The 21,331-nt window shown below is 36.4% G+C and overlaps 1 protein-coding gene across 4 annotated transcripts in view; it reads right to left on the reverse strand.

Annotated features, from left to right (window-relative positions):
• Nucleotides 1-21,331, reverse strand: part of Sin1 (SAPK-interacting protein 1) — a 109,988-nt gene that overhangs the window by 20,767 nt on the left and 67,890 nt on the right. For all 4 annotated transcript variants that reach the window (XM_089093524.1, XM_089093523.1, XM_089093525.1 and 1 more), the window contains 4 exons: nucleotides 20,576-20,698; nucleotides 10,336-10,455; nucleotides 9,556-9,684; nucleotides 4,542-4,669 (listed from right to left, as the gene is read on the reverse strand). In XM_089093524.1, coding sequence (XP_088949650.1) covers nucleotides 4,542-4,669; nucleotides 9,556-9,684; nucleotides 10,336-10,455; nucleotides 20,576-20,642 — 444 coding nt within the window. In that variant the 5' untranslated portion in view covers nucleotides 20,643-20,698. The remainder of the gene's footprint in view (nucleotides 1-4,541; nucleotides 4,670-9,555; nucleotides 9,685-10,335; nucleotides 10,456-20,575; nucleotides 20,699-21,331) is intronic.

Here is a 21,331-nt window from a genome sequence, read left to right on the forward strand (position 1 = left end):
ATCATGGACTGATGCACAGCGTTTAAATTTCTGGACTTCACCATAGGAGGAGCAGAATCCATGGCTGTGTAAAGCGTCAATAAGAAATCTGGACTTGAAATGGTGATCCAGTTGCACTGCTAAGCCTAGTTGCAGTGGACAAATGAGGGCACGCGGGCGAGCAGCTTGAACGATGGAATTGCCAATGGCAAGCACTTTGAAGGAAATATCGGTTCCAACGAATATTTCATCTAAGAATACCATTAGGCTATTAGGTAGAGAGCCTTCTAGCTGTTCTCCAGAAGAAATCTGCTTTGCGGTCATATATGATTCCTTCTGTGCTGGCAGTCCTTTGATATCACTTTTGATAATCTTTGCTGCTGCTCTAATAAGCTTGATTTTCTCACTCTCTTCGTTATCGGTTTTGTCCAAGTAATAAAAGTTCTGGAGTATCGCTGATGCTTTTACTTTGAATGTCACCACGTCAGCCTTACCGTCAATAGTTGCAAATACTAGCTGGTCACTGAAATATTCCAGAAGCTTGCTCTTCAAGTACTTATTAGAGTACGGTTTAAGGTCCGTCTCATTCAAAAGCTCTCCCATTTTAACAACAAATTCACTGGCTGTATACTGTTCTTCGTCATTTTCTTCGAAAAAATTAGCCAGCTTCAAAAACGCCTGATATCTTTCATCGTGACCCGGCCTCCCCCTTTTTGGACGTTTTTTATCTGGCTCAGTATCTTCGAGTATTCCAAAAAATTCCTGCGTCGCAAATCTGGTTGGAAGGCTCTTATTTAATCGCAACAAAGAAGAACAGGCTGTGTGATAAATGGTATCAACTGCATGCTGGTCTGACACCGCACGTATTCGATAAAAAACGTTATTTGACCAATCGTCATCACGGCATTTGTACACTGCCTTTATACTCTCTTCAAAGTCTTTAGTCCGAACCTTGTACCACTCGTGTCCTTTTCTGTGGGTAGTGTTGAGATTTATCCTTGTAGTGCAGAAAAAGCAACACTCTTGGAAGTTGAAACTTGGGAGTCCGTGATCGGAGTACCACTTTTTCTGCTTCTGTCTTTTCTTGCAAGGTTCGTCGTCTCTCATTCTCAATTTTCGACAGGTATATTTTGTTTGTGAAAGTCTTTCTGCAAGCAACATGGACTTGGTTCCCTGCCTCGACAGAGATGCTGGTACCTCTCGTTTTGCTAGCTTCATTGATCGCCGTAGCTCCTTTTTCTGCCAGTACCGACGATTCTGAGGTGTCTACTGAACGTTGACAAAGGGGACATAAAACTGCGGTCTCAGCCATCTAAAAAAGAGAACTGGGAATAAGTGAGCTGTCGGTGAATGTTACAACGAAAACCCTGATTTTGAACCGAAAAATCTGTACCTAAACCCTCCCCAGTTCAGATAGGTTACTAAAATAAATGTACTGTCAATCTTATTGAGGGCCGGCGTCGAGTATCATGGGTGCTTTAAGGATTCTTGACCAGGGAAATCTGACATTGACATCTGCGAAAGGGACCGGCGATAGTCGATAGTACTCTCGCTTCCACTAGAGAAATAGCTTTTTCGTTCCGCCTAGCGGCGTCGCCCGTGCTGCACTCTAGCGACTTGTTTGCTGTACTTAAGTTTTCAACAGACAGATGGCGCTGATAAAATATGTGTCAGAAAAGAGAGGTAGGACGAGCGTAGAGTCTTCTTTCCTTTCTATATTTCCTTCCTCCGATTCCTTTCCGCTTCCTAGTAGTTACGTTACAAAAGCATTGGCAAGAAAAACAAACAAAAACGCACCTGTGTTAAACCTCAGCTCGGACTCCAAAATACTTTCCATCTGAGGAGCTTTTTTGCAGATAGGTGGCTCTTCAAGGCTCAGCAGACTGAAGCAACTTTGAAAAGAGTGTAAGATCAAGGCATGGTGTAACAGAAAGTGAATATCAGAAGGGACTTTCCAGCTGGTTGAAAATGTCGTCACCAATAAAGATCGGTAGGAAAAGAAATGGATTCGGAACGCCGGTAGGCTATTTGTTCAGATGGATAAAAATAAACCAAAAATTCGTGCTCCAATTCTAAAAATACCCCTTTTTAATTTGTTTCTTTTTTTTTTTTTTTTTTTTACTTCATAAAAAAACAAAAACAAAACATAAAAAAGGACTAATGGTTAAAACTTTTAGTTTGTTTCTGAAAAACTAGCCCAAAAACAATCATATCTTAAAAGGGAAACGATAATTACAATAATTTTCTATCCACGTTTCCTCGTTATCTGAGTCTGTGAATTCCTTTGATATATGAACAAAAAACGTGAAAAAAAGGGAATTTCGCAACAGGATGGAGATTTAGCTTTTTGATATGTTGTAGAACTCTCTTTTCTGAACACAGTGGTGCAAAAATAATTTCTGTACCAATTTTTTCCTGGTTCGACCATTTTTTTCCGTATCTTTCCCCTACTATAAGGGTAAGGCAAAAGCAGCAAACAAAAAACAATTTCTGCAACTCTATCTTGTTACCCAGAGATTGATCAAATTCTGCTAAAACAAAAACAAAAACTTTGTTCTGAGCCAACAAAATTTCAAATGAAACTGTAATAAGCGTATAATAGAAGTATTGGAACAATTTTACAATTATTCTTGTCTGGGTGATACACCTGGCAAAGACTCTTGCTAAAGCTCTACAAAATTGTGGTGCTTTTTTTTAGTTTCGTCAGGGATCCAAAAATAATGGGAAGAAATAGTAAGAATAACAGGAGGAGTATATGATATAAAGCAACGATTCAACTTTCTGGGAATTTTTACTTTCCTTTAAAACCTACAAAGACGGTTCTCTCATGTTCTCTCAACGTGCAATACACCTATGTTCAAGAACATAATCTTTCCTGATATTTGAAATGAACAAGCTGTAAACATTTCAGTCGAGGGTGCCAAAAGGCTGAGTTTTGGCAATTTTGACGACGAGAAGCCATGTTTCTTGTCAGGCGACGGATTCTTTGAGTTTTCAGAGGATGAAAGTGATTTGATGATCCGGAAACAATGTCAAAAATAGCAGTTCTGCAGTTCCTGAGTGACAAGCGGCTAGAGCTTGTTGTTATTAATTCAGCCAAGTTTTCAGGAGGTACAATTGTTTTTCCCACTTCAGCCACCATTCGAAGACTTCTCCACAGGAGGCTCTATTCTTTCTCCACAGAAAAATCTCTTGAGATCTCAAGTTCGGGTACTTTGCGATGCTCAAATCGAAGGCCCAGTAGTTAATAAAGAAGAAGAACCAGTAGGTTTTAACCGAACCACTCGGTAGTTTGTTTTTTATTCATTATTTCAGTTTTGAATATATAACTTCTAGTGACTAAACAAAAGTCTCGGGTAATTGAGGAATTATTTATTACTCTGGTTAAGTCTTTATTAATAAAAATTCAAACTTTAACTTAGTTATCAGTTTTAGAATACTTTGGAAATTCCTTCAAGAAGTAATTGGGCAAATTATGAGCATAAATATCAAGCACTACTCAAGTACGTTTTGTTCATGTAATCAGTGCTAGAAATTATGTATAAAGTAGAAATTATGGAATTGCTCAATGCTTTATACTTAAGTGATAATGTGATGTACTTGTTACAACACTACTTCAGCTGAATACTGAAAATGTCCAATCTTTATTTTTTCTTTCCCTATTTTCCAAAGGACTTCGGTTACTTCCCTAAAGAATTTGTGCAGATCAAGAAGAGCGCCCCTTTCATGAACCCTTTGCATGGCTTCCACAAAACTGATGATAGTCGAGATTATCCATGTGGAAACCGAATTTTCCTTAATTATTCCCGAAATTTGTTTCATCACAGATCATTATTGCATTTTCTTTTTCAGCCGGGATTAAAACACCCATTGATTGTTAATCATGTAGTGTTTTTTGGGGGTGGGACTGAGGGACGTTTTGCTCTCTGGAAACTTATGAGGATGTCATTAAAACCAATAATGTCGCTTTCTGTACAAGAAAGCAGCCTAGAATTTGGGCCTACAGCTTTACAGAGGCGTCTTTGTAGTCAATCTGCTTCCTAATTGCTCTACAGCTTGTACACGGTCATTAGCAACCATTTCTGAAAGCTATCTTCTTCTGACCCACATTGTAATCAAGTTAATGGCCATGATCCAAGGTAGAACAAAAAATTATTTTTGTGATGTGTTATTATCTAACTTTTTCCGAAACATAAAATCAACATTCATTTCCGAGGCAGCCGAGCAACTTCAAACTTTAATTGGCCGAGACTTATCTTTTCAGAGAATAGATTTCAGTGCCTTCAGTGCCTATTACCTTTTCAGTGCCTTCAATATTGGACTGCTGTTTTCGTTGAATGAGAGTTACTTGGGAAAAAGGAGCTCAAAAATGCACATTAAATAAATGTTCTAGCTCAGATATTTTCGCTACCTAAGCAATGAACAGACTTGTACACTTAATTATATTAAATATCCCTTGTCGAAAAAGAAGATATGAAGTTAATAGTGATGAGTCAACATCTCATCTCCCGCCCCCAGAAAAACAAACTAAATTAAAGCAAAACGTAAACACAAAATATTACCCTGCCATCGAATTTTTTGAACTCTTCAAATGGTTGTTTTTCTTGGGCCTTTGCATTTTCGAGCAGATCTGTAAGCCTGGATCTTGTTGAAAGGGTTTCAGGTATCTGACGGGGTTTAAAAAGAGAACCTGAAATATAAGAGGGGTTAACTCAAGGCTTGTCTATATTGAAACAAAAGAAAGAGCCTAAAAAGCGCGAAAGCAAAAAAAATACTGACGAAAGTATTTCAGCCCAGAAATACGAGAGTGGTGGCAGCAAAGATAAGCGAAAACGGTGAAAGAACATTGGAAATTTAGAATTATTGGTACTCGTGCATTATGCGGGCACCGCGAAGAAGTCAGTTTGATTAATGTTAATGAAATAAAATAAAATAGGTTGAAAATATAACAGTTTAGAAACAAATTTTGGCTATATATTTGCACATTAGGGGGGGAGGGGAGGGGAAAGCATAGCATATAATAAATTCGTAACCTAACCTAACCCAGGTACCTTCCACCCCCCTAAACTCCAAAAAGCAATCGTTTAAATATTGTAACTCATTGATAAACCACGGCTTTGCAATCATTTATCTGTAGCGGTCTCTTGCAAATAGCCCGTTTGACGGGTTTCGTGACTGGTTTCCTTGATACAGTATATAGCGGTGGGCCCGTATAAAGCACCAGTACCGAATTATTTTATTGAATACCCTGGGGAATACCATCGTCACTCGGTTGATAGCATCCTGTCTCTGGAAGGGATCAAGGAATTGGCCAATATTGTCACTTACTATATCCAACTTGGTTACTTAAAAAAAAAAAAATTGAAAGATCGAGATGGCCTTTCGTTTTTCTAAAAAAAAAGTATTTCAAAAATTTCATCCCATTTCTATGTTTGACAGCAGCAGCTTCTTTATAAACATAATTATACTAACAAAATACAAGTTCAAAATAGGGATGAAATCCTTTTTAATGGACAGTGTATAGAAATTGACAAAAATACCAGATATTTCGGTCACATATACAGTGATGAGTAGTTTTACTACTGATGACGCCTGGTATTTTTGTGAATTTCTATACACTGTCTATTAAAAAGGATTTTATCCCTATTTTAAACTTTTATTTTATCGTCATGGAAAGGCAGTGTGGTCTCCGAAATTATCTACATAATTATACTATAAAGTTATGGAACATAACACCCAGCCAAATGTGTCCTGCACAGTGTTCCATGGTGCAAGAAGCCAGATTTCGTAAGCAACCATAAAGCTTTACTTGACAATTAAATTACTCACTTGTATAATTTCAAATTATTTATAAGCAAACTCTATTTTCTTTCTGATTTTACTATGCATCTTCACATACGAAGCTAAAGGCCATACTAATTTAATGTTTAAAACCTTTGTTTTTCCATGAAACGTATAAAGCAAATTTAGAACTAAAATGAGCAGAATTTACATCGAAAGAACAAATAAAATCTAAAACAAATATATATTGCAATGACAAATGAAGCCAGACTTATAAAAAAACATCTTTCACAAATGCGTGTGGTGTTGCCACCCAAACGCTTCCTGCCCCCACCTCTCCTCCAACAGGTTAGTGTTGGAGGAAACAAACATTACTCAAATTGAAAGTTTTCAATAGCCAATAATTTTTCGGTAAAAACTAAAGGAACATAATTGAAAGGATGAAAAAAATTGACGAAAGTAATATCTTTTAAATACATTTAAAAAAAACAGGTTTTTTCAACTGAAAGTAACGTGCAACTTTGAAACTTATAACAAACATAAATTATTCCGTATATGAGAGGAACTGCCTCCTCATCAGTCCTTCACTCGTTACGCTAAAATTTTTCACTACTTTAAAAAAGCTACTTGTTACAATGCAACGCCCCTTGTGTTTCAGCGATCGTTCTTGAAGAACTGTGACGAAGAGTCAAACTTAAGCGTACAGAGCAACGGATTGAAGAGGAAGTAGCCCCCTCATATACGGAATATTTTCTGTTCGTTTTTAGTTTCAATGTGTTATTCCTTCCTTCCAGTTGCAAAAAAAAACTTTCTTTTATTTCATCTAATTTCCAACCCTCTTTTCAGATCATACCCAGGCCTAACTAAGATATAATGTGGGTTACCGGCCCCATAAGCCAAACCCCGGTTTCTTGCTGTTAAACTGTATGTGCCTAATCGTAAATTGTTTGGCAGTCTTCCACTTTTTCAGTTTTTCTGCCGACAAGTTATAATGTTGGATTATCATCAAAATTTTAGACGAAATTGGAATATTTAGTCAAAATTTCCGATGAACACCAGTTTTGTTGAATAAGTCCATACCAATATTTTCACTACAGAATTTCAGACAGACAGAAAGGGGTAGTATTGGAAAAGAAATTATGTGCGACTCTTGATCTTTTACGCGGCTGAAGCCATCGCGACCTCTAAAATAGGGCTATCTAATGTTCAAATAGACTGTATACATATGTTTAAATACATTGAAACCTGGCAGATCGTAAAAGTGAAATATTACCATTTCCAACAACTGACAACAAAGCTCCTTGTAGCAATTGCAGGCCCCCTGCCCCCTACAAATTTCCTGGAGTGGCTTATGATACCCCCCTTCCTCACCTTTTCCACCTCTTTGCTGTGAGTATGTGAATGTTATATGCTACATAGAAAAAGACTGTGGCGATGGAAGGGGTATTATTACCCCTCTCCTCCCCCCTCCCCTCACCAGCACCAAAAATAAAGGCGTAGACCCAAAATTTTCCAGGAATCAAGAGGAATTCGATATCATTCCCCCTTCCCCAAAACTCATTCTATATTCATTTGAGGGCACAGTGAGAGTTGGGATAGTTGGGCATTAACACGCACTCTCTGATGCGTCTGCCCCCCCCGCCTACAGAATAACCCACCTCCCCTCTTTCATAATAACTCCTTACTTAAATTGAGCATCAAGATAAATGTCCATATTAACCCGTTTATCTTGATTGGACTACGTGACTTCTCAAGAACGAATGCACCGTCTTGCGGCATTCCTTCTTCTACAACTGGGAAACTCAATATATCGTTTGTTGAATCTTTCAAAACGATTGGCTATTGAGAATTTTCAATTGATATTAGTTTGTTCCTCTTTGGGATAAAGTCGTAGCTTGGTGCCACAAAATGGCACTTTCCTGTGGCGCAATCTTTTTGGTCATTTAAAAAGGGGCACTACAACTTTTAATTTTAGTTCGAAGAGCCCTCTACTGATCTTCTAGGACCATTGATTTCGACACGATCACCCTCTAGAAAAAATCAAACAAATAAACACGTATCCGAGATCTTTCTTCTGGTAAAAAATACAAAATTCTACGTTTTTGCCGATAGGAGCTTGAAACTTCTACAGTGCGGTCTATTGGTATGCTGAATCTGACGCTGTGATTTTCATTAAGATTGCTTGACTTTTTGGGGGTATTTCCCCCCTTTTCCGAAATTCAGACGAATTTTCCCAGGGGCGAAGGTTTGAAGGGTGACATTAAGCTTAATAGATTTTATATATTTGGAATCAGAATAAAATACAAATTCTTTTCACGCATTAATTGATATTAAAATTCTTTCTTTTGAGTTTCGTTTAAAATTGGTCGAAAGACTCCTTAATTACAGTTCGTTACCACGAAGTGTTTGAAACTAAATAGACTGTCGAGATGTTTTGTGTCAAGAAATCCTTAACACAAATCTTAAAGTTTGAGCCCCTAAATCTTAGATAATTTCTGTTCGTTTTGAGCTGCAACATCCCTTTTTACTTTCATTTGAAAAAACTTATTTTTCTCCATTTAATATTTGTTCACCTTAAATATCATATTGAGGGTAATTTAAGGATTTAACCTCCAGAAACACACTTTTTGTATATTTCAATAATTTTCATCGGAGTAACCATTCCAATCTTTAAGCTCAAATTGCGTTTTGCCAAGATAGCGTCCCAGGCCAAAAAGGCAAAGAGGGGCTTGTTACCCTCTACCCCCTTCCAACCCGTACAAAATGAAATTCCGTTCGTTCAAGCCCTCTACCATTATTCTACGATCATCATTCCAATTTGAGCAACGCTTGCAACTGCAGTTTTAGGAAGACAGGGCAAATGAGGGGATATTACTACTACTCTTCTACTGCTAAGGGCTACTACTGCTCTCATGGTTCCATTCAAATATTAAAACATGGTCAACTTTCTCCTGAAGTTTATAAATTAGCCCTTGGGTCTAGAATATGAAATTTCCATAACTTAATCATTTGAATGAAAAAGCAAAGGTCCGTGAGACACTAAAATTGTTTTGAAAAAAAATTCTATGCAATCCAAATTATAACAAAATATAAAAGTTTCACCTTTCCACTGAAAAATCTTTTAATTTGAGATTATTCATTTCCACAAAAAAGATTCCCCGAAAATTTATTTAAAAAACTTGAAGTATTCTTGACCGAAATATCCATAAGATCCCAAGTTCTACAATGTATATATAACAAGACTACCTTCTTCGAAGATTTATTACTGAATCCCTCCATATAAAATGAGCAACTTTTGGCTTTATAACACATGGCCCTTCTAAGGGGTTGTATGGATTACCATACTTTAAATTACCTTCTTTTATGTTTTTACTATTCTGATAAAAATAGCCACCTTGAAATTTTGATGCGACACCAAGTCTGCCAAGCGTGAGGCGCCATGATGGTAAAAATGGCACAGAAGGCTGCCTTGTTACAATTTGATCATTTTGGCTCTTACAAAAGGCACTAAAACTGGCAGTTTCATTCTAAATTAGCTATATCTCGATATTCTAAGACAACTGGTTTGATGCATTCACCCCTGGAGGAAAAAACAACAGACAAGCAAAAACAGATGGATTTATGATAAACCATTTCAGAAAAAAAATGCACCTTTTTACATTTGAGAAACATGAGAAATTTGCTGGTGTAATTTTCGTCAAGATCCCCTCCTTTTGAAGCAAGTTCCCCTCCCTTTCCATAATTACAAGCGATGGATAGATACAGCACGCGGAATTTACAAAGAGAATTGAAAACCTTGAGCTGCAGATCCAAGGGGATTCTTCCATTTGACAACCTTGGTTTCACTTGCCTCTTTCTGTTGATTTTTCAATTTTTCTAGTCGTACTGTTGTGTTACACCGAAATCGAGAGGCACCTCCATCATCTAGAATTAAAACCAAAATAAACAGCATTAAACTTCATAACCATTAAAGTTACAAGCTCATAAATTCTAAAAGCTAAAAAAGCAAACTAGTTAAATCTATGAAAGACAATTAAAAACATACTTAGCCAAACTAATAATGTGACAGTCTACAGGGTTGGCCAGGAGGATCTGCATGGCACTCGAATTTGGAAATTGTCTCCTGAAAAATGTACTTTTTGGAATTTAAGACATTTTTCCTATCGGAAAAAATCTTCTGGTACCACGCTGCCTTAAATTTGCAAGGATATGTGCTTAGGTACGAGAGATTATGCCACAATGTTACAGCCTATAGACCGGGATTATTCGACACTTTTGACTGCTCGACAGGGGAAAAATATGTCATATGAGACACATGAAGAAAGTTTTACACAGCCATTGTCTAACGAATAATTATACTTTTACCTAATTTATTTACATTTTGGGGGCTACATCAACCGTGGATGCCCAAGAAAAGTAAAAAAAAAGCTTAAGAACCTTATTCCAAATAAGGTTATTAAAGAATTTTTTTTGCATTGTCAAAAGAAATATATTTCACAAATTGTTTCTGCGCTTTAATTCTGTTTTCTGTCGTTTATTTTTCCTATATGAAACGTTTTTTCTATTTTTACTAACCTTGATCAAAGTCACTCATCTGCCTCCTTACGTCTTCCTCTTCAGAATCTGACAGTTCATTATTCGCTTCTCTCAACCAATGAGACTCATCTGAACGGTGTAAACAACTGTCGCTCATGCCTATTGAATGAGAACTAATTAACAGCCAATTTAAAAAAAGTTCCCAAGCCCAGTTTCGTTTTTTTAATGTCAATTTTATTTTTTAGCTTCTTTTCTTTTTTTCCTTAATGTCAGGGAGTTAGAATCTAAAAGAACTTAAAAATTTTCAGCAACGATTGAATTTCAGACACCCATACCGGTAATTAAAACCCATCAGTTTATAATTAAACTAATGATTTGAACAAAACATTGGATAATCGAAAATGTGGTAATAAAATATCCCTTGTGAGGAAATGAAGTTACCTTGAGTTTATTTTCGATGCTCAGAGGCATCCTGCAGTTTCGTCAGTTTAGCTATTATTCAGACTAGTCCAAGATCTCAACTTTGCAGACGATGTTGGATTGATGGAGAAAGACAAAAGCAAACTTCAAGACTTTTTATGCAAGTTAGCCGAAAGAGCGGAGCAGTTTGGGTTACATATCAATACCCCCAAAACCAAAGCGATGTCAACCACTAACTCACCGATGAATATTCAGCTGGGGACTGAAAGCATAGAGCAAGTCACTGACTTCCGATATCTTGGCAGCACCGTCTCGTTTAGTGGCGACTCCGAAAAAGAACTGCGAACACGAATAGTCCTGGCAAGCTCGGGATTTCAACGACTTCGACCAGTCTGGAGATCAGCGAAGTACTCACTTCAGCTAAAACTTCACCTTTTCAGAAGCAACGTCCTTTTGATCTTGACATACGCGATGGAATGTTTAAAACTCACAGCTGAGCAGGAAAAACGACTCACTGCATATGAAAACAACTGTCTTCGACGTATCCTAAACATCAACTGGAAGGATAGGATAATAAACATGGAAATTTGCCACTACACAAACCCGCCTGATGTCGCTGATGTAGTCAGGCAACGAAGATGGCGCTATCTTGGCCATGTTATCCGTATGCCAAGATCGAGACTACCGAATATGATCCTCCAGTGGCAACCAGACGGCACGTGTCGGCGAGGAAGGTCCAAAAACACGCTTCGCAGGACATATGAGCGGGACAGGAGAGCCCTTCATGCATCCTTAATCACAGAGTGGGAGGACATTTACGCCGCAGCTCATTTGCGGGATGATTGGAGGCTGTTAACGGACGCCCTGTGTGCCTCTGGAGGTACAGGAGGAGCTAAGGTCTAAGGTAAGGTCAATATTTTTAACGTCTCTTTATTACGGCAACGTTTAAAGCTTTAAAGTAACATATAATAATTCTTTACAGCTCTTTCATAAAAAAAACTCGCTACGCCAGAGCTATTGAGATGTTTTTTTGTTTTTTAGTATAATTTTATTTTACTAGAATACAATATTGTAGCCTATTCTGTACAAACATCACTAAACAATCACTACAAACTAGATATGTCAGCTAAACACTATAAAAAAGACACTGTAAGAATTGCTTCTTCCTTTATTATTATTATTTATTGGAAACGCATCTTCAAATAACAAGAATGATGGAGCGCTACGAAAAAAGAGAAGCAGTATATTTTCTAGGACAAAATTAAATTCAATAAACGCAAAAACAAAGAGGAACGCAGGTCCTTGTAACAAAAGTGAAAAAGAAGAGCCATGACAATGTATAAGTGCTTTGCTTCTCCCTTTTTGCATCTTCTTAAGGTTTTGCTCAAATAAACAAAAAATCGCGAAGAAAGGAAACGAGTACAATTAACAGCCAGAGAAAAAATTGAAAAATTATGCAAATATTTCGGTCAAGACCTCCGCTTGACCGTCCTCAGTGCAGAATAAAACTGATAAAAATGTAAAAACCAAACCTTAAAATAAAAACACCAAACTAAAATTGGACGACCCTTTCCTAGTAACGGTGAAAGGGTAACTGAATAAAAAACACAAGTCTAAATGGTATTTCAGAATTTCATTTTGCGTAAAGCACTATTAAAGGCTGATCGCTTTCCAGTTTGATTGTTATCGGAGACTCTATTCGATCGCACAATATAACTTTGTGGATGTATGTAAAAACGATCAGAATTAATAATTTTGTCATAATTGGGACTTAGAAAAATTTCTCCAGTGTCCCTATTGAGAGCTACCTTTTGGTGAATGTGCCTTTTAATTTCAACTGCCTCCCTGAAAACTTGCATGAGACCTTTAACGGGGGCAACAATCGAGGCCTCGTCAAACAAAATGAAATGGTGTGGATTCTCGTACACATGTTGCGCCAAGGCGGAATCAAAAACCTCAGGCCTTTGGCGTAACGTCATTGCATTGTCGATTGAAGGACTTGTGTTCAGATAACCTCTCCCCCAATTGCTGTTGGGTTCTACCAACATAAAAACAGCCACAAGAACAAAGAATTCTATAAACACCACTACCCAGAATGGGGCTAGTTTTATCTTTGCCGTTGTTAAAAAAGTTCTGTGTAATATTTGAATTTTTAAAGGCGACGCTAAGTTTATGTTTTTTAAGGATTCTTTCCAATTTGTCACTAAATTTTGGAATGTAGGGTAGAACAGTGAAAAGTTTCTTATCATCCACCAGTGGGACGGTATCTGTTGGGGCTTGTGGACCTGATGCACTCCCCTTTGCCTTTTTTGGCCTTCTGTCTATAATAGTCTCAAGTAATTTTATAGGTTAGCCATTGCAAAATAAAATGTCCTTAATACAGTTCAATTCTGAAACTATGTGAGGCTGAGCATATTCTTATTACTCGGTCAACCAAAGAAATAACAACTCCTCTTTTTATGCAGGGAGAGTGGTTGGAGGAAAAATGCAAATACCTATCGTTATGCGTAGGCTTTCTATAAATAGAAAATTCAAGGCCAGGAGACTTATTGAAAATTAAAACATCTAGGAAAGGAAGTTTGTGGTTATGTTCTAGTTCTAAAGTGAACTGAAGGTTTATTACTTGAGACCATTATAGACAGAAGACGAAAAAAGGCAGAGGGGAGTGCATCAGGTCCACAAGCTCCAACAGATACCGTCCCATTGGTGGATGATAAGAAACTTTTCACTGTTCTACCCTACATTCAAAAATTGAGTGATAAATTGAAAAGAATCCTTAGAAAACATAAACTTAGCGTCGCCTTTAAAAATTCAAATATTACACAGAACTTTTTTAACAACGGCAAAGATAAAACCAGCCCCATTCTGGGCAGTGGTGTTTATATAATTCCTTGCTCTTGTGGCTGTTTTTATGTTGTTAGAACCCAACATCAATTGGGGGAGAGGTTATCTGAGCACAAGTACTCAATCGACAAGGCAATGACGTTACGCCAAAGGCCTGAGGTTTTTGATTCCGCCTTGGTGCAACATGTGTACGAGAATCCACACCATTTCATTTCGTTTGACGAGGCCTCTATCGTTGCCCCCGTTAAAGGTCTCACGCAAGTTTTCAGGGAGGCAGTTGAAATAAAAAAACACATTCACCAAAAGGTAGCTCTCAATAGAGACACTGGAGAAATTTTTCTAAGTCCCATTTATGACAAAATTATTAATTCTGATCGTATTTACATACATCCACAAAGTTATATTGTGCAATCGAATAGATTCTCTGATAATAATCAAACTGGAAAGCGATCAGCCTTTAAAAGTGCTTTACGCAAAATGAAATTCTGAAATGCCATTTAGACTTGTGTTTTTTATTCAGTTACCCTTTCACCGTTACTAGGAAAGGGTCGTCCAATTTTAGTTTGGTGTTTTTATTTTAAGGTTTGGTTTTTACATTTTTATCAGTTTTATTCTGCACTGAGGACGGTCAAGCGGAGGTCTTGACCGAAATATTTGCATAATTTTTCAATTTTTTCACTGGCTGTTAATTGTCCTCGTTTCCTTTCTTCGCGATTTTTTGTTTATCATGATTAGCCAGTGTGGTCTCAGAAATTATTTGCTCAAATAAAACTTTATCTTATGAAAAGGGCTCGCCATCAGCTCTAGTTATTCCAAATCTTCCGTAGGCATGATGTTATTCATATAAAGGATATTACACAAGCACCTTTGAAATTTAGGCTTACACTATTAGATATTTATAACTACATTTGAACTCACGACAAAATGCCAAGATCTTCAAAAACCGTTCTTGTGCGTCTTTCTTTTTCAAACCAAACTGAGCCCCAAATAATATTGAATCTTTTAACCTGTACCTGTTCCAACTATAGCGAGAAAACCTAGAACAAATTATTTTGAAAAGGATAGAATAGTTTTTCGAAGCGAATATTTCATTTTTAATCGACCAAACAGGGTCAATGTCTTCAATTTCCTTAATCAGAGTAATGTCTTTTCAACTCGGCTAATGCTTATGGCAGTGGTATCATCAAAAATTCTGGTGAGCTCTAGTGAGTCTTGATTTCCTTATTAGTGCTATTAATTATTTTATTTAGTCAATTGTCATTTCTTGTTCAGGTCAAAAATTGCTGCAGCCAATGGTATCCAATTCTGGAAGGTCTATCTCAAAAAGCCATACTGAGCGCATCATTTTTTAATCGGTGTATCTCTTTGAACTTAGATTAGATTACAGATTTACAGCATTAGATTACAGCATCGTCCTTTGGGCTAAACCTCATATGACCTTCCATTCAGCTTGGCGAGTCCACCCATAGTATACAATATAATAAACATTATGTCCCAAAATACGAAACCTGAAGCAATTTTTGTTGATGTTTCTAAAAATTCAGAACGTGTAAGCTAAGGCTACCTTACTTAAACATAACGCCTACTATTTACTCCTGATTTATGTGATGCTAAGAACAAACTGATTTTGTTTATCATCAATTGAGTGCCACAAAACCCCTTTACCAATAATCACTCTAAACTACGCGATTGCGTTACATTATGGTTGTTGTATAACCATTTGCATGAGGAAACATTCTCCTAGCTTAAAATGTACCAGAAACGAATTTAAGGTAGGCCATTTAGCATATTTACCTAACCCCTCACCCCTGAAGATGAAAAATCTTTGCAATTCTAGCTTACAAGGCACTCTCAGTGATAGAAGAGAAATCTGCGACCGTCAAAACTTAACACCAAGACTGGAAAGGTTAGTAGTCTAAAATATCATATGTAAAGTCTTCTTGGGTGTGGTTTCTGCCTACCAAATTCCAAGTGAATTAGAATGTTTTAATACTGAAGGTAGATAAAACTCAGAAGTGACGTAAGCCTCTGAGAATCAATTCCCTTTCTTCCGTTGGGCCAAACAATTTCTTCATAAGTTTCAAGAGGATCTAAGCGCTTTGACGAAAAAGTTGGAGAAGGGGACTATACATCTAAAAATCATCATTCTCATATCCCATTGGCCCGTGGTATCATGCCCAGCGGTAAAAAAAAAAAATCCAGCCTACGTTTCTGGTAAAATTTTTGTGATGAGCTGTGGTTTTAGAAAGGCAAAGGGCCCATATTGTGACTCCAATTATACAGATTGAAAATTCTTGTATGTTTCCGTTTCAAAAAAGGTGCAATATGCCCACCTTTCTGTTAAAAAGATGGCGAGGAGAGTGACTATTCATTGGAAGGACAGAGCCTATTTTATGCATCCAATATTATGAATTGAAAATTCTCGTGTGTCCAGTAAACCAGCCTTCTTGCACCCGAAGGGGAGATTTTGGGGATCTAATGCAAAAATTATGCCCAAAATCCTACAAAATGGAAATACTTGCATCATTTCAGTTCGACCAAGGCGCAAAATGACAACACTTCAACTAAAAGTTTTAGGTCGGGTGGAAGAAGGTGTTGGCATTGTTGGAGGGGACATGAGCCCACTCTGTCCTGGATTAATATAGATCGAAAATCTTCACATAATTCCAATTCAAATAACGTGAAAACTTCATGCCTTCGTGCTAAAACTTGGCAGTGGAGGGGCGAGAAGACTTCTGGCCCTCCTAAGGACCCACTTTATGTCTCCAACTATACAGACTGAAAATCTTTGCATGATTCCACTTCGGAAATAGTACAACATGTTACGCTTTCCACACAAAAAAAAAGATGATAGGAGGGGTTGAAGGTTCTATAGGCCTACTTTGGGCCTTCAATAATACGCCTAATAATAAAAAATCCTTCCATGATTTCACTTTAGATAATGTGACATAGGCCTACATTTTTAATAAGAAGTTAACAGAAGGAACGAGGAAATGATATTAGAGATGGTTATGGTCCCCTATCGGATCTCCAATCGTAAACACTGAAAATCCTCTCGTAATTCCCATTCAAAAATGGTACAACATCCAAACCATACGGACCCACTTAATATCCTGAGCTTACTTTTGTACCAAACCAGATGTTATAAGCCAACTGCAATTTTCGAAAAAACGGAGTTCATAAAAGAATTTCGAACAAAAAAAACGATGTTATATAATTCTATCAGCTCTCCAAGGATTTTTGGTCAGTGTTAAAAAACAAAATTGGTCCTCTCTTACTTCAATAGTTGATTTTTATTACCATGATCAAACTTTCTAATACCACCATGAAGAAGGGGGCAAAGTACAGGTTTAATTTCTTTGGCAATAAGAGAACTATTAAGATTTAGAAGGCACATTTGATACCATTCTTCTGGCTCATATCCCAAAGGAAGAAAATAAAACAACAAACTCAACCGAAGTCTCAAACATAAATGGCTTGTAAGGTGGACGGCCACACCGTAGACGCTTCATTTTTGTGTCTCTAAATTCTTCTATTTATCGTTTAAAAATATTCTTTTGTAATGGGCCCAGAATACCGTCGCACATCTTGAGCATTTTTGGACTAATGGCCACCTGACCAGAGTTTTCCACTCTAAAGCAGAACCATAACTCGAAGAAACAAAAGCTTCACGGAACAACAACAGATCCTCCTCTCTACCATATGCTATTTAACTCCGCTTTAGCTCCCACAGAGTAGGCTCTGACTCAAGGACAAGTGAAAAACATTATTTTTATTCCCAGGCAAAACTTATTCACAATTTTTCAAAATATTATGTCATTTACAACAATACACCCTGAGAAAACATCCCAGAAGTTACAACACATACCAAAATTTTGCAATTAACTGAAAACGGCCGATTATGAAAAAAAAAACAATTGCAACCGTAGCACAATTAGTGTTGTTGGTGTTGTAGTTTTTTGGTGTACGTTGTTGATTCTTTAGCAAGGCTGAGAGTAATATGCCTTCTATTATAAATGGTCCTTTCCATTTTTCGTTAGTATTTTAGCCTATATAAACCCGTTTAAAGAAAAAATGGTTATTGAACTGCATTATAAAAATACAAAATGAAATGGCACAGCATTCAGTAACAAATACCGTATTTCGATCTTTATTTGGGGGTCAAAATAGAATACAAACATCACTTGTATACTATTAAAAATAATTGTCCCGTTTTTGAATAATATTCGCGATATTTTAGAGCTTCGAAGGCAGTGCCCTCTAACATTCGCACAAACAACGTCTCTCATCAACAATGCCTTATTTTTAATTATTGTGATGATTTATCATTTTCCTTTTCTTATTTTCACATCGTGATATTCATTTTCTGAGATTGTAGTTCGTAAGTGTGTGAGAACTGAAAAAGGCTAATTACCTGTTTTGGCGGAGAGCCGAGATATACGCTACTTTCGTTTTGAATGAATTTTTGTTCGTATGAAATTGGGAGACCTTTCCTGAACTTTGTAGAATAAAGACCTCTGTTTGAAAATCTTTGTACTTTGTGAAGTGGAATAATTGACACTATTATCAGTTCAATTATCATTTAAAAGCACGAAATACCACCAGCTTTGGCCAAATCAAAAGTTTAGATCATAACTCCAATCGAGTTCCTCAATAACAAGAAGAAGAAAAAAGAAATGATACCAAATGACTCAACAGAACCCCTAAAGGCTCTGATGAAATCGAGGAGACGTGCACAGTGGGCTGCCTGCCAGGAGTGCATCAAACAAACAACGACTCAACAGAATTTTAAATTGAAGTCAAAAAACTTGTACCTTATCAAATTCTATCTTCTAACTTGAAATTTCATAAATATTTTGTAATTTCGTACAGTTTGCATAACAACTAACGCTTAATATTCTTATTTGTAAACTTTGGGCAAATTTTTAGCAAGAATTTGGCTAAGAAACCTGGTCCAGGCATATACATAAAGGTTTATTCTAAAAAAAATGGGGAGGAAGGCAATAAAAGGAGCAGACAAACTATATGAAATAAAGAATATTATTACTAAAATCACCAAAATCTCGGGATTTTATGGGACTGGCCCGAAGCTCCCTCCCATGTAATAAGTATAGAGGCCTATAGAGGTTAGGTCAGGTTGGGACTCCAAAAATCCAACAGGGATATCAGCAATCACATTCCACCAGAACTTTTGGACTTGTAGATTATCTTAGTTACAAGTATATTTTGATCTCACTCTCAGTAGTTTTGACTAGAAAACAACCTGTATCCTTTTACACTTCTAATATCAAAGATAAAGAATAAGTTTGAAAAGTTAATGGATAGAAGTTTGAACCAACCTAGTAAAGGTAAATAAAATCAAGCAACATTTAGAAGTATTACTCCTAATTTAAGAGGCCAACGCTCTTCTACCATGATAGCAAATTAAAATGTAATAACTTTTTAAACTTAAACATATCAATATATCTTTAACCTTCTCTTACTTTACTTAACTGCAATTGTCTTATCCTGGGCTTTGCACAAGATTTTTACTTTAAAAGACTATTTCATTTTGTTAGTATATTGCACTTATTGGCTTTTTTGAATGTTTTACCTCTTATTGATATACTTCTACATTTTTATTTTATGTATGAATGGAAAGGCAGTGTGGTCCAAGAAATCTCTATGCTACATGGTTCTTAAGAAGTTTAGGGCTAAAGCAATTTTGTTTTGCTTCTTTTTTATGATGCTCACTAGGCTAGACAAATATCTTTTTTTTCTGGGAAATTACCAGAAATATTGTAGGCCTAAACTTTGGAGAAGGTTTCCTCATCAATTTGCAATTTTGTCCCTAGAAAATGCTTCAGATTTTATCCTTATTATAACCATGCTACAGAGTATGCACACAATCAATCCCAATGATAAAATTAAAAAAAAAGAACAACAGAAGCAGTAGTGTGGCTTGGCAATAGTAAAACGTTTTTAAATTGACACTGCCAATACTATAGAAATAGAACACTGCATTTTTTTTTTATTCAAATATATTATTTACAGCATTTTATCCTATCTTAAAATCAAAAATTTAAAGGATATATATTCTATTGCTACCAGGTCTCTTTATTGTTTTCTTTGGTATTTTGCTATTCTTGGGTTGTGAGATCTTTTTGTGTTTTATCTAGCTTTCTTGTCAATTCTGTTGTTCATTGTATTACAAACTTTAATGCCAAAAGTGGTTGCATAAATAACTGTGTATTGATATTGTTATAACATAAATACGAATAGGATTCCCAGACCTGACGCTCAAATCAATCTCCTCAAATAAACATAACTTTCAACAGTGAAGTAAGATGGTCATTCTCTTGTAGCATGATCTGTATTTGTTTTATTTCTCCTTGCTTTTGATTTTGCTAAAAGAAAAAAAGAAAAAAAACGACCATCAGAGGTACAGTTAAACAAACCAGTGTTCTTTAGAAGTTCATACAGTGTTGATTGAAAAATTATCATATTTAGAATATTTTTCAAGCATGCTTTTCCGGTTCTAACTAGTACCAGCTCATAATGATCACTCTAATGAAGAGTTTTCTTTCTTTCTTTTTATGGAGTTAAAGCAATCTGAAGCCTTAATTTGCCTAAACAAGTACTGATAGGTATACATTAAATCTGATACAAATAATAAAAAAAAAAAATATTGAGGAATACAAACATTCTTCAACATTTTTTTAGAGAGAGAAGATTGCAATTCTTATATACACTTGTGTATGAGATTTTTCACTCGAGAGGTCTCTTACCAAACCATTGGTAACTTTTTTGTAGGATTAAGTTTAGGAACTTTCTGATAATTCTTTTTTATATAACCATTTTCCTTAATATTTATCTAAAATTAATTCAATAGTCCTAATTGTGATTATGTCTAGTGAATTTCTTTTTGAGTGTCCATTAGCAAATTTAGTTCCAATTTTTCTTCTACTGTGTATCAGTATCTGAATTCTACGTATTATAGAACAAATTATATATTTTTCTTGCAAGAACTACTCACCTGAGTCATCTGTGTAGATAAAGGATTTTTTTATATGGCCCAAAAGCCAACTTTTTTGAATGAACATTGCTTGTGATGCCAATTAGTTGAAACCTCTCATAGAATTCATATTTTACAGCCACACTGAAAAATAAAACATTGCATCACTAGAAAATCTGAGCACAGCAAAGATACTTGCACATACGAGTATACACTGACCTGAGCATTAGGAAGAAGAACGGGTCATGGTTGACTTAAGGGATGTGACTTGTCTTCCCAACCATGAAGGGACAAAAATACACAAAACAATAACCCTTGAAAAAACATGATAGTATTTCTGCCAGTGCAACCCTTTGTTAAACCTTTATATCCCCCCTTCACCTCCTCTCCCATATTTGTTGAGTGTTCATTAGGTTTCCAGTCTTCAAACAAAATTAAATGTTGGGGATCCCAAGGCATTCCCTAGAAAATGAGTGGGACCTCTGGGGACCCTTGTGAATTACTCAGGATACGGAAAAAAATAGATAAATATTGCAAGGCAGCTATATTTAACAATGTTCCTAGTTTGCTGGTTGGGACTGACCTTTATCTCAAACCTACAAAAACTGGAGACAAGGAGAGACTGATGATGCTCATTCCACAACGGGCCTGTTTTCTTAGTTAAATAACAGCTAAAATTAGATAAATTACTGCAAACTAGTTTGAAATACAACCAAACCAAAGATTTTTTTTGTTAGCATTAAACTTAATTTGCACATGCCAGCAGTAAGGATGAAT

Source organism: Artemia sp. Qi Xiang Cuo, chromosome 8 (assembly GCF_049724085.1).
Source record: "Artemia sp. Qi Xiang Cuo chromosome 8, ASM4972408v1, whole genome shotgun sequence".
Lineage (NCBI taxonomy): Eukaryota > Metazoa > Arthropoda > Branchiopoda > Anostraca > Artemiidae > Artemia > Artemia sp. Qi Xiang Cuo.